This window comes from Rhinoraja longicauda, chromosome 12 (genome assembly GCF_053455715.1).
Source record: "Rhinoraja longicauda isolate Sanriku21f chromosome 12, sRhiLon1.1, whole genome shotgun sequence".
Lineage (NCBI taxonomy): Eukaryota > Metazoa > Chordata > Chondrichthyes > Rajiformes > Arhynchobatidae > Rhinoraja > Rhinoraja longicauda.
Window position 1 is genome coordinate 12,818,416 of NC_135964.1, and position 14,070 is coordinate 12,832,485.

General features: G+C 45.0%; 1 protein-coding gene across 3 annotated transcripts in view; it reads right to left on the minus strand.

Annotated features, from left to right (window-relative positions):
* cfap91 (cilia and flagella associated protein 91) overlaps positions 1 to 13,532 on the minus strand; it is a 68,125-nt gene extending 54,593 nt beyond the window's left edge. For 2 of the 3 annotated variants that reach the window (XM_078408657.1, XM_078408656.1), the window contains exon 1: positions 6,033 to 6,327. In XM_078408657.1, the coding sequence (XP_078264783.1) occupies positions 6,033 to 6,108 (76 nt within the window). In that variant the 5' untranslated portion in view covers positions 6,109 to 6,327. Of the gene's footprint in view, positions 1 to 6,032; positions 6,328 to 13,474 lie in introns of those variants that run through there. The other variant, XM_078408658.1, reaches the window with a different exon arrangement.
* Between the last annotated feature and the right edge of the window lie 538 nt (positions 13,533 to 14,070).

The window sequence follows — 14,070 nt, forward strand, 5'->3', positions numbered from 1 at the left end:
ATCTCTTTTACACAATGTTTTCTGCCAACTGTGAATTACCTTGCTAGTCCTCTTTGAGTTGTTGAACAGCATTTACCCTTAGTGGAATATATGGAACCCAAGGCAGGAAACTCAATGCATCAGTTACAGCTCTCATTGTGAAGTCACAATGAGACAATTAGTGATCCACTTGTTAAACTAGCTCACTTAAAATGGCAATGAAGACATCTTTCGTAAGTGTTAGGGTAGAAATCTGATTGTAAACTATATTCATAAATACTTAAGAGACAAGTGTTTGAATAACAATCTATGAGCGCCAATTTTATGCATGCATTAAAGCTTAACCAAAAGATGACTGTAGTAAGAGATTATTAAGTGCTCAACAGAAATGTTGTTCATTATGTAATTAAGGCTAATTAAGTATCCGAGTCAGTAATATTTTTTTTAATGTTTCACACATTGAGGAAAAGAGACAGATGGAGCAATGAGCTTATCAAATCACTGACTATACAACAAACTGCCAGGAAAATTACCAACAAACCACAGGATGTTAATATGCAGCAAGTTGTTATTCATATGTTCCAAATTACCTTTGTAATTTGTTTTTAAAGCTACTGTTTATGCTGGCTCAGGTCCTATTACATTAGATAGTGTGCTGCTCGAGACATTATATCAGCCCCTGAGCATTTTTCCTTTTTTCTACATACTTTAGCAAACCAAGCAAGAAAATTAAATGGTGGCAACTGGTGGCAAAATAATGTTACCTTGTCAATGATTGTATCACTGCAACCTATAATTTTGTTATAAGTATGCGTGTGCAATTTAATAATTGCTCAAGCATACCATATCCTACAACTACCTATCACAATTCCCCCCCTGCCAACTAGCATCCCACCCATTCCAACTTCTGATCCTACCACCAAGCCCAGATTATATCTCGTGGGGATATCTGACAGCCATCTCTTGCCCTGAATCTACTAACAGTGGTCAGCGTTGATCCTCAGCCCTGCCCTCGCAATGCCTCCATAAATTTGGATCCAGCCCACGTGCTTACTTTAATTCTCCTTCCCATCCCCACACAGACCTTGCTGTCGGTCTCCTCCATTGTCAGAGTGAGGCTAAACGCAAATTGGAGGTACAGCATCTCATATTTCGCCTGGGCAGTTTACAGCCCAGTGGTATGAATTTTGATTTCTCTCACTTCAGGTAGTCCCGGCATTCCCTCTCTCTCTATCCCTCCCCCACCCAAGTCGCATTAGCTTCTCGTTTTTACCCAATAAGCAGCCCGTTTCCTTTATCATTGTTACTTTTTTGCACATCTTTCATTCATTGGTCTTTATCTCTCTACATCATCGTCTAGATCTCGTTTCCCTTTTCCCTAACCTGTCTGAAGAAGGGTCTTGACCCAAAACATCACCCATTCCTTCTCTCCAGAGATGCTGCGTGTCCCGCTGAGTTACTCCAGCTTTTTGTGTCTATGTTCTTCTTACATTCCACAACAGTGAAAGGTACAAACAACATGTCTCGAGTGTGAAAGACGCATCATAAACTGTTTGATCAACCCATTTTGAAGGCACACAACTTATTCTTGTGTCAAATAGCTGGATTTCAAGGGTAGTGCCTCTTGATTACCTCCGTTGCTAAACAAAAGTAAGAATATAGCTTGGAGAGCTGCTGCCTCACAGCACCGGAGACCCGGGTTTGATTCTGATGCTGTCTGTGTGATTTCAATGTTCTCCCTGTAACTGCGTGGGTTTCCTCCTGGTTCTCTGGTTTCCTCCCACATCCCAAAAACGTGTTTTTTTAAAATAGGTTAATTGGTCCTCTGTAAATTGCCTCAAGGAGTGGATTTGCAGCATTATTCATTGTAGTGGAATGTTCCATTTTATTCTCTCCATTTTTCCACAAACTCCCCTTAAATTTTACCTCACACCTACACCATATGGTAGCATCTCCTGCCATAAGGCCTGATGCAAAATATTTGTTTAACTCCGCTGCAATTTCCTTGTCCACATAACTATTTCCATAATCTTATTTTCTCTGTGGAAAATGTTCACCTGGACATCTCTATTCCTTTTTTATCTACTTAAAGAAATTCTCCTAGCTTGTTTTTATAATCTTTGCTAAATTTCTCTCCTTGTTTATTACCTGTCTATGTATTACTGCTTTTGTCCTTAGGGTCACAGAGCACGACCATTTGTGCCAACACATCCATACTAACCATTAAGGGTTTTGAAAAATCTGAAGAAGGGTCCCGACCCGAAACATCACCAATTCTATTTCTCCAGAGATGCTGCCTGGCCTGCTGAGTTACTCCAGCACTTTGTGTACCAATCAATATGCCCATCTAATATTTTCAAAGCATTTGGCCCATCTAAATCTTTCCCATGTACCTGTCCAAATGTCATTTAAACATTGTAATTGCATCCGCCTCTACCACTTTTTCTTGCAGCTGCTTCCATATACCCACTGCCCTCTGGTTAAAAATGTCCCCTACATTTATCCTTTAAATCTTTCCCCTCTCTCTTAAGCCTATGCATCTAGTTTTAGACCTCTCTGCCCTAGGAACAAAGACAGTATCCATACCCTTGGTGATCAGGTTACCCCCAATCTCCTTCACTCCAGTCAATCCAATCTTGCCTCCAGTCCAGGAAACATCCTTTTCTGCACCCTGTCCAGTTTAATCCCATTCGTCCCGCAGCGTGGCAAGCACAACATACGATGTCCTCAGTGTGGTGGAACCAGTCTTCCTGTACAAATGTAATATGAAGTCCCCACTCTTGCATTCAGTGCCACGGCTGATGAGGGCAAGCAAGTGTGCCATACCCCTTCTTCACCACGATTTATTCACAAAATGCTGGAGTAACTCAGCAGGTCAGGCAGCATCTCGGGAGAGAAGGAATGGGTGACGTTTCGGGTCGAGACCCTTCTTCAGACCTTCTTCAGTCTGAAGAAGGGTCTCGACCCGAAACATCACCCATTCCTTCTCTCCCGAGATGCTGCCTGACCTGCTGAGTTACTCCAGCATTTTTTGAATAAATCGATTTGTACCAGCATCTGCAGTTATTTTCTTATACCCCTTCTTCACCACCCTTTCTATCTGTGTTGCCACCTTCAGAGAAGGTTTGTACTCATCCTGCCAAGTCTCTCTGTTAAGCAACATTTCCCAGGGCCTATCTCTTTTGCAGGATTCTGAATGTATCCCTTCTTATCCCTTGATTGTGATTGTGATAGTTATCAGGTTGCGGGAGACCTGATAGAAATATATAAAATTATGAGAGGCAAAGATAGGTTCTGACGGTCTACCCTAATTCCCAGGATGAAAATATCAAATACTAGAGGGGGGATGTTTAAGGTGAGAGGGGGAAAGTTTAAAGGAGGTTTTTTCCACAGAGGGTGATGAGTGCCTGGGATAGTGGTGGAGGCAGATGCAATTGTGGTGTTTAAGATAAGCGCAAGTAATGGAGGTATATGGATTATGTGCAGATAGGGGTTGGTCTTGGCATCATGATCAGCACAGTTATTGTGGGCTGAACTGCCTGTTCCTCTACTGTACTTTTCTATGTTAATGGGTACAAATTTAGGACAGTTGATATAAAAAGCAGATGACATGAGGAATTTGGGATTTGGTCTGAAATTTGGTCTGGCATATTTAACAATTCTTTTCAAAAGGGGAATTTGATAAATATTGCAAGAAAGTTAGCATATATTCCCACCAGACTCTTTCTGCACTGCACCATTCAATGTGTCCAGCAAAGGGAGAATTCAATTTAGATAATAATGCCTCCAAATCTCAAATAGCTTGCTTAATTTTATGTGGCCAGTAGTGGGAAGATGTGGGCAGTAGTGGGATCCCTGTTTCCTGTAAAAACTCTATCCCCTACTCCCAATTCCTCCGTAAACGCCGCATCTGCGCCCAGGATGAGGTGTTTCATACTCGGGCATCAGAGATGTCCTCATTCTTTAGGAAACGGGGGTTCCCCTCCACCATTACAGATGAGGCTCTCACTAGGGTCTCATCTATATCCCGCAGCTCCGCTCTTGCTCCCCCTCTCTCCATTCGTAACAAGGATAGAGTCCCCCTTGTCCTCACCTTCCACCCCATCAGCCGTCACATACAACAAATTATCCTCCAACATTTCCGCCACCTCCAACGGAATCCCACTACTGGCCACATCTTCCCATCTCCACCCCTTTCTGCTTTCCGCAGAGACTGTTCCCTCTGTAACTCCCTGGTCCACTCGTCCCTTCTTACCCAAACCACTCCATCCCTTCTTACCCAAACCACTCCACCGCAGGAAATGCAACATCTGTCCCTTTACCTCCCCCCTCGACTCCATCCAAGGACCCAAACAGTCTTTCCAGGTGAGGCAGAGGTTCACCTGCACCTCCTCCAACCTCATTTATTGTATCCACTGTTCCAGATGTCAACTTCTCTACATCAGCGAGACCAAGCGCAGGCTCGGCGATCGTTTCGCTCAACATCTCCGCTCAGTCCGCCTTAACCAACCTGATCTCCCGGAGGCTCAGCACTTCAACTCCCCCTCTCATTCCCAATCTGACTGACCTTTCTGTCCTGGGCCTCCTCCAATGTCATAGTGAGGCCCAGCGCAAATGGGGGAACAGCATCTCAGATTTCGTTTGAGCAGTTTACACCCCAGCGGTATGGACATTGACTTCTCTAACTTTGAATAGTTCCTCTGTCCCTCTCTTTCCCCTCCCCTTCCCAGTTCTGCCACTAGTCTTCCTGTCTCCTACTACATCCTATCTTTGTCCCGCCCCTTCCCCTGACATCAGTCTGAAGAAGGGTCTCGACACGAAATGTCGCCCGGTCCTTTTCTCCACAGATGCTGCCTGACGGAGAAGGTGATCGGCAGAGTAAGTAACACAGGCTAGAGCTGAAAAGGAGATAAAATGGTCACATAAGGAGAGGAGGAATGATATGTAAAGCCAAAGGGAGGGATATAGGTGGATGGGGGAAGAAGGGAGAGGGTGGATAAACGAGAAATAGAGTAGTTAGGGATGGGAGATGAAAGGAGCAGGGGTTCACTTGCCAGGCTTTGTCCCACCCCCACCTATCTTTTCCAGCTTTCTTCCTCAACTTCATTCATTCTGAAGGGTCCCAACCCAAAACATCGCATATCCATGTCCTCCAGAGATGCTGCCTGACCCGCTGAGTTCCTCCAGCACTTTGTGTTCTCGTAATGGTGAAAGGGGTGTTGGGATAAAGGGAAGTGCGAACACTATTGGGTATTACATTTGCAATATTGAATGTCGGGCCACAATGAATGTATTAAGAGTGTTGCACGGTTTTTATTTGTGCATATCTTTTATAACAAATAAAGTTTATTTTTCAATTAAAAAAGGTAGTGGGAGATAGTGGAAGAGAGGGGAGGGTATTACTCAGAATTGGAGAGTTCAATGTTAAAGAGGCACAAGGAACTTAAGATATAAGATGATAACTGCAGATGCTGGTACAAATCGAAGGTTTTTATTCACAAAATGCTGGAGTAACTCAGCAGGGCAGGCAGCATCTCGGGAGAGAAGGAATGGGTGACGTTTCGGGTCGAGACCCTTCTTCAGACTGAAGAAGGGTCTCGACCCGAAACGTCACCCATTCCTTCTCTCCCAAGATGCTGCCTGACCTGCTGAGTTACTCCAGCATTTTGTGAATAAGGAACTTAAGATGATGGTTTACAAAGAAAAACCACAAAGTGCTGCAGGAACTCAGGAGGGAATGGACAGCCAACATCTTTGACCCTCTTCAGGCAATGTTCATACCATTTTGGGTATGGAATCTTCAGGAAAGTCAGAGGCATTTTGAACAAGCTTACTCCAGAGAAGTTTGACAAGCTATGCATTGAGCCCCTCAATGTGGGTGTGGACTCAAAACTGGTCCTAAAAGGGATCATTTTACTGATAGTAGATTACCCAAGATAACAATTAGAGAAAGTTAATAGAAAGAAAGTTCGTGGTCAAATTTTTTTTTTCCAAGTCATGCAAAACGAAAACTGAAACGAATGACTGTCAATGATGTGGGCAGCCGGTTTTACCGTAGATGTAGTCGTGAGGCCGCTCGGCCCTGAACCTCTGCCTGCCCTGCAGGCTCTGGGTCAGCGTGAAGCTCATGGTGCCGTGCGTGCTCTGCTGCTGACGCTGACGCTGCCGCTGCGTTTACGGACACCGCACTTGGCGATACGTTATTTTCCTCAGCGTCTCCGTGAATTGCCGGCTGCAATGCGTCGCAATCCGTTCAAGTTGAGCGGTTCAACCGTGTCGGCGGACCGCGGTAACCATAGCGACGCCAACATTCAAAGCGTCGGAACAGGAAGGACGGAGCTGCAGAGGCGGCCATCACCCAGCCGCGGCGCCACCTGGAGGCCGAGTCCCACCTCCCCTGCTGCTGCAACACAGGCTGCTGCTGCTGCTGCTAACACAGGCTGCTGCTGCTGCTGCTGCTGCTGCTAACACAGGCTGCTGCTGCTAACACAGGCTGCTGCTAACACAGGCTGCTGCTGCTAACACAGGCTGCTGCTGCTAACACAGGCTGCTGCTGCTAACACAGGCTGCTGCTGCTAACACAGGCTGCTGCTGCTAACACAGGCTGCTGCTGCTAACACAGGCTGCTGCTGCTAACACAGGCTGCTGCTGCTAACACAGGCTGCTGCTGCTAACACAGGCTGCTGCTGCTAACACAGGCTGCTGCTGCTAACACAGGCTGCTGCTGCTAACACAGGCTGCTGCTGCTAACACAGGCTGCTGCTGCTAACACAGGCTGCTGCTAACACAGGCTGCTGCTGCTGCTGCTAACACAGGCTGCTGCTGCTGCTGCTAACACAGGCTGCTGCTGCTGATAACACAGGCTGCTGCTGCTGCTGCTGCTAACACAGGCTGCTGCTGCTGCTGCTAACACAGGCTGCTGCTGCTGCTAACACAGGTTGCTGCTGCTGCTGCTGCTAACACAGGCTGCTGCTGCTGCTAACACAGGCTGCTGCCGCCTTACATCTACAAAGACACAAGGTGCAGGAAGGAGTAAGTCAGTTGGTCATGCATGAGGAGGTCATTCGGCCCTTCGAGCCAGCACCACCATTCAATGTGATCATGGCTGATCATTCTCAATCAGTACCCCGTTCCTGCTTTCTCCCCATACCCCCTGACTCTGCCATCCTTAAGAGCTCTATCCAGCTCTCTCTTGAATGCATACAGAGAATTGGCCTCCACTGCCTTTTGAGGCAGAGAATTCCACAGATTCACAACTCTCTGACTGATAGGTTACATAGAAACATTGAAAATAGGTGCAGGAGTAGGCCATTTGGCCCTTCGCGCCAGCACCGCCTGTTATGATATACAATATCCATGTAATGTTTGATTTACAATGTTTTGATTGACCTGATTATAGTCCTCGGGTCACTTTATTTATACTAGAATTAGAGCAAACAAAAATAGCTACCTATAGTCACTATATCCATGGACTATTCCAGAGTGGAACATCCTTCCCGACACCACCAGATGTGCACCAACCTTGTCACTCTTCAAGTCACAGCTCGACAACTTGGACATGGATCATCTCACCAAACTTGCCCACATAAAAATCTAAATAACCCTATTGCAACCAGTACCCACGTGAGCGAAACCTGCACGAGATAGCCCAGCCCGGCGGTTGTACAGTAGAAAGCAGAAAAGCAGAAAAACAAAAAAGAAAAGATTGATTGAACGGCTTAATAAAGTCCACGCGTGCGCATGCGCGGGAGTGATTTCCTTCTTGAAAACATGTCTCCAAACATGGTGGCAGTGCTGGTGCCTTAGAAAATCATTTTTATTTCTGCCACAACCTGAAAGTCCCGGCTAGGACAGTTGGTAGCTAAAGACTAGCGAAAATGTCAAGCGCCGAGGGACGGGTGTGGGAGCAGGATTCAAGGCAAGTAAAAGGGTAATTCCAGCCGCAAAACGACATGACGACGCTGGGGGAGGGGCAGTCGACCGTTCAGCAGCACAGTGCGACGAGTGCTGGGGACGAGGGGATGAGCGACCAGCAGCCTACGCAGCTAGCAACCGGTCGCACCCCACAGCACGCTACCGGTCTGCCTCCCGTGAGCGGTGTACGACCACTCAATCGCGGAGTGATTGAGGGTTGGAAAACATGGCTGCAGATGTGATCTAACTACAGCGTGGTCGCACAGCTAGACAAGCAAACTTCAGCCGGCCAGACGGCATTGTTCCTCCATACAATTGGCCCGTCAGGACTTGAGATTTACAACAGTTTCGTGTTCGCCAGCGAGGAGGAGAGCTGTGAAATGGCTGAGATCATTCGGGCGTTCGAGTGCTACGCCATTGGCGAGAAGAATGAGCGGTACTTTTTCAACAAGAGACAGCAAAAAGCAGGTGAGAACTTTGAATCGTTTCTCGCTAGTCTGAGAACACTAGCGAAGTCCTGTAATTTCTGCCAGTGCATGACGGACAGCTTGCTCCGTGACAAGACTGTGCTTGGCATTAGCGACTCGCAGACGAGGAAGCGTTTGCTGCAAGAAAGGAGGCTCACTCACAGCGGCTGTATCGACCTCTGCAAGAGTGCAGAGACCGCTGAGTCACATCCATTCTACATCTGACAGTTTTTCTCTTTTGGAAAAAGAGGGGATGGTTGATTGATTGAACGACTTAGCAAAGTCCACGCATGCATGTGCGCATGCGCGGGAGTGATTTTCTTCTTGAAAATGTGTCTCCAAACACCGCCATTCAATATGATCAGTACCCCGTTCCTGCGTTCTCCCCATATCCCTTGATTCCCTAAGAGCTAAATCTAACTCTCTCTTGAAAACACCCAGTGAATTGGCCTCCATTTCCTTCTGTGGCAGAGAATTCCACAGATTCACAACTCTCTGGGTGAAAATGTTTTTCCTCATCTCAGTCCTAAATGGCCTACCCCTTATTCTTAAACTGTGACCCCTGGTTCTGGACTCCCCCAACATCGGGAATGTTTTTCCTGCATCCTTAAGAATTTTATGTTTCTATGAGATGCTATAACTATTGAAACCACCGGATGGCGCCAGCAATGGCTGCCTCGCCAACAGTCTGTCTGTCCTTTCCTTTGTGTTTAAATAACATGTGTTAAATGTATGTTTTTAGTGTTCTTCAGCTTATTTTATGTGGGGGGGGGGGGGGTTGGGGGAAACATTTTCTAATCTCTTACCTCGACGGAGATGCGATTTCTTTCCGTATCGTATCTCCGTCCGCACTGCGGCCTAACATCGAGGAGTTGGCAGCCTTTACTGGAGACTGACCTTTGAGAGCTCCAACCGCGGGGGCCTGCGGGACTTTAACATCGCGGAGTCCTTGATCCCTTTGTCAGGGATCGAACTCGGAGCTCCAACCGTGAGTGCTTGCAGACTTAAAATCACGAGCTCGCGGTCTCTGGTCAGAGACCGAGCTTCGACCACCCCGACATGGGAGCTTCAATCGTTCCGACGGATGGTTCGACTGCCCCGACAACGGGAGAAATAAAGAGGAAGAAGCTTGGACTTTTTTGCCTTCCATCACAGTGAGGAATGTGGGGAATCCACTGTGGTGGATGTTTAAATTAACTTTTATGTATTTGTGTGTCTTGTTTCTTTATTTTTCATTTGGTTCTATGGTAATTCGCATATCCTGTACCTTAATTGGTATATGTGACAATAAAAGACCTTTGAAGATCCCCTCTCATCCTTCTAAATTCCAGTGAATACAAGCCCAGTCGACCCATTCTTTCATCATACGTCAGTCCCTCCATCCCGGGAATTAACCTGGTGAACCGACGCTGCACACCCTCAATTTTGGGTTGGGCCACTTCTTCAGATGTTTTGATCTCTTATGCTAAATGGAAGTAGGGTTTCCTAAATAATACGATCTGATAGAACTTTATTTATTCCCGGAGGGAAATCGGTCTGCCAACAGTCATGAAACACAACAAGATACATGAAATTAAAGTGAAATTAAAATGATGAGTGGAAAGTCCAGGATTGAGGATGTGCAAAGATCGGGGTGTGAGTCCATCTGCCCCATGACAGAAGGGGGAAGAGTTGTACACAGGGAAAAGGATCTCCTTTGGCATTCTGTGCTGCATCTTGGTGGAACCAGTCTGTTACTGAAGGTTCTCAGGTTGACCAGTGTGTCATGGAGGGGGTGGGCTGTATTGTCTAAGATGCTCCACAGTTTGAGGAGCATTCTCCCCTCCAAGACCATCTCCATTGAATTCATCTCCACCCCTAGGACGGAGCCAGCCTTCCTGATGAACTTGTTAATTCTGTTGCCATCCACCCTTCACTCTACTGCCCCAGCACACGGCAGCGAAGAAGATGGCACTGGTCTCTACCGATTGGTAGAACATCTGCAGCATCGTACAGCAGACGTTGAAAGAGCGGAACCTCCTCAGAAAGTACAGACGGCTCTGTCCCTTCTTATACAGTGCCTCAGCGTCCCTGGACCAGTCCAGTTTACTGTCCAGGTAAACTCTAAGGTATTAGTACTCCTTGGTAAACTGCACATCCACACCTCTGATGGAGACAGAGGACAGGGGTGTTGCTCTCCTCCTAAAGTCCACCACTACCTCCTTAGTCTTGTTGGTGTTGAGCTACAGGTGATTCAGCCCACACCACTCAACAAAGTCGTTGACTATGTATTCATCTTCCCTCTGAGTTGTATCTGAAGTCTGAGGGGTGGATGGTGAACAGGAAGGGAGAGAGGACCGCCCCCTGTGGAGCCTCTGTGTTGCTCACTACCATGTTTGAGACACACTTCTGTAGCCTGACATACTGTGGTCGTCCAGTCAGGTAGTTGGTGATTCTGAGACACAGTTCCATCCCCAGTAATATACTAAGATTTGACACAATTTTTCTGGTTCTATTTTTCCACCATGAACTGAAAGATTAGGAAATTGTACAGTATTTATCTTCTCAGATAATTGTACAATTTCGTGGCCAATAAACTCTGCCAATGCTACAGACTTCTGAGGAAATCCTGTAGAATAATTCCCAAAATGCACATGTGAGCGATTTAAAAGAGAACCCCAAGGGATATTAAAATGGTTTTTAATATTTCACGTTTTAGTGAACATTTCCAAAAATGGTATTGAAATATCCACACTCCGTTCACTTAATTCAAGGACCATTTTTCTGTGTGTTACAACTGGTAGACCTGAATAAAAGCATACTGTATGATTATATTGGGTGGTAGGTCACTGGTTCTTCCTGAAAGTAGCTTATGTAGTGAAGGAAAGTTACTACCTTTCATATTCCATTCATTTCACATTTTACCAGTTTATGTAATTGAGTCACACAGCATAAAAACAGACCCTTTACCCCAACATTCCCATGCCGACCAAGATGATCCAACTACACTAGTCCCACCTGCCGTATTTGGCCCATATCCCTCTAAATCTTTCCTATCCATGTACTGTCCAAATGCCTTTTATAGACACAAAATGCTGGAGTAACTCAAGTGGGGCAGATAGCATCTCTTGACAGAAGGAATGGGTGACGTTTCGGGTCGAGACCCTTCTTCAGACTGAGAATCGGGAGGGGGAGATACAGAGATAAGGAAGTGTAAGGTGTGTGAATGAGACATCAAAGGGGGTGGAGATCAAGGAAAATGTAGCACAGGCAAGCACCAAGAAAACACACATCTATCTTCAGTTTAAACCAGCATCTGCAGTTCCTTCCCACACATTTTATCTGCTCCACTGCGAAATCTCCTCAAGGCATGCCTACTTTGCAGAGGTTCTCCAACGAGAGTTCTGAAACATCCTCTCTCGCTACTCCCCCTCTGTGATTCCTCCTGCTATCCAATTCTACGACCACGTTTTAACTCGGACTCGCTACCACAGCCACGTGTGTTTTCTTGGTGCTTACCTGTGCTACATTTTCCTTGAGCTTCACCTCCTTTGATGTCTTGTTCTCACACCTTACACTTCCTTATCTCTGTATCTCCCCCTCCCCTGACTCAGTCTGAAGTCTCGACCTGAAACGTCACCCATTTCTTCTCTCCAGAGATGCTGCCTGTCCCGCTGAGTTAGTCCAGCATTTTGTGTCTATCTTTGGTTTAAACCAGCATCTGCAGTTCCTTCCTACACAAATGCCTTTTAAATGTTGTTATAGTACTGACCAACACAGAATGAAGAAAATTTACTTATTTGCAGCTCTATTTTAATGTTCATATCAAAGTAAAAGCAACTGCAGCACACAATTTTATTATTGCTGTCAAATTTTATTTAAAATGCTGCAGTTCTGCAATGATCCTGATAAGTATTGACTTTTTTCAATATCTTTTGATTCTGGAAAGGATATCATCAGTTTTGGCAAAAAAAATCTGGTACACTTTAACACTATCTCTCTTCTTGCACATTCAGAAAATTACAAAACGATGAAAGAATATAATGAGACGTTTTATAACTCGGTAAATAGTATTAATGCCATGATCCAACTACTTGCAAGTAGTTAATGTGTTTTATTTGTTGGTGGATCTGAATAAACTTAAGAGGCATTCTAAATAGCACACCAAGACATGTCAATTGCAGAAATGAAAAGAGAACTCGTGGACCAAAGGGCCTGTGCCTCTGCTGTACTGTTGAAAATGATGAAAATACCCAGCATGTCTAATGTAGAGTTTAGCCATCGACTAATGTTAACAAGGGCCATACCGATTTAACCAAATGTATAAGATTAGGTGCTGTTGTCATTTTCACAGCCATGCAAAGCAGTCCTCCTGTATTGACTTAAGAAAATCAAGTCAGATTTCAGCTGCAATCAAATCTCTGGCCTGATGTCATGAAGAATCCAACTCTCCCAAATATTTCTGAAAAGATAACAGAAGATAGTTCCTGCAGGGTTCTTTGTCACCTGCGTGCAACAGTGCCTGAATGCATTGTGCTTCCCTGCACTGGGGCAAACTCTTAGCTGAGAAAAAAGACACAAAGTGCTGGAATAATAAAATAAGGGAAGGGATTCCACGCCAGTGAGCCACATGAGTGGCAAGGGTGGGGAGTAATTTTGTGTGATTGGTGTATTGAATATATGTATTGAATGTATTTGTAGCCTCCGAGAATGTCGGATGGAGTTTTGGAAGGAACGTGTTTTGTATATATTTATTTCTTGAATAATGTATTTTTTGATAATAATTTTTTTTAAAGTTAGGCAGCATTCTGGAGAACATGGGATGTTTCGGGTTTGGACTCTTCAGTCCAAATAAGAGTGCCAACCCGAAACATCCCATGTTCTCCAGAGATGGTGCCTGACCTGCTGAGTTACTCCAGGACATTTTTTGTAAACTAATATCTGCAGTTCCTTTTGTCTAAATTCTCCGCTGATTTTGTTACATTTACTGAAATGCTCAGAAATTACAAATGTGAGGTACAATGAAAACATGCTTTCTATCACCACTTTAATTTTCAGGGATGGAAGGTGATGGTAATGTAAGGGAATCTAGAGGTCATTTGGTTATGTTCTCAAAGTGTTTAAAAGTGACTGACCATGCTTCCACTGGTAAACATGGGCAACTGTGACATCATACGAGGAAATTGTTAGAGGTGAAGTTTGGATGGAAAATCTTTCAGCAGTCTGCTTAAAAAAGAAAAACTCAGATCAACAAATTGAATGTATATGGTACATATTATCTCTGTGAAAACGATGAAACAAAACATTTTAACACAGGGAACTGCAGATGCTGGTTTACAAAAAAAGACACAATGTGCTGGAGTAACTCAGCGGGGTGAGTGTTTGACCTGCTAAGTTACTCCAGAACATTGTGCCTTAATTCAAAACCATCATAGTGTCCTGATGGGTTTTACCAGAGTTGCTTCTGATCATTGTTTTGTTCTAACAATGGTCTGGTTCAATGTGGGCATATAAGTCACGTTCCTTGTCCATGCATAGACAGCATCGCTGAGGAATTGGGGCTCATAAAATTGAATATTGTACAGTTGCACATTTAATGTGCATGAGTTAATAAATCTGAATTATAACAGAATTATACAGCGGAACAGACCTTTTTGCCCAACTGATCCATGCTGACCAGGTTATCAAAAAACATTATCCATTAGGATTTTATTTTACATGAGGCTCTGGC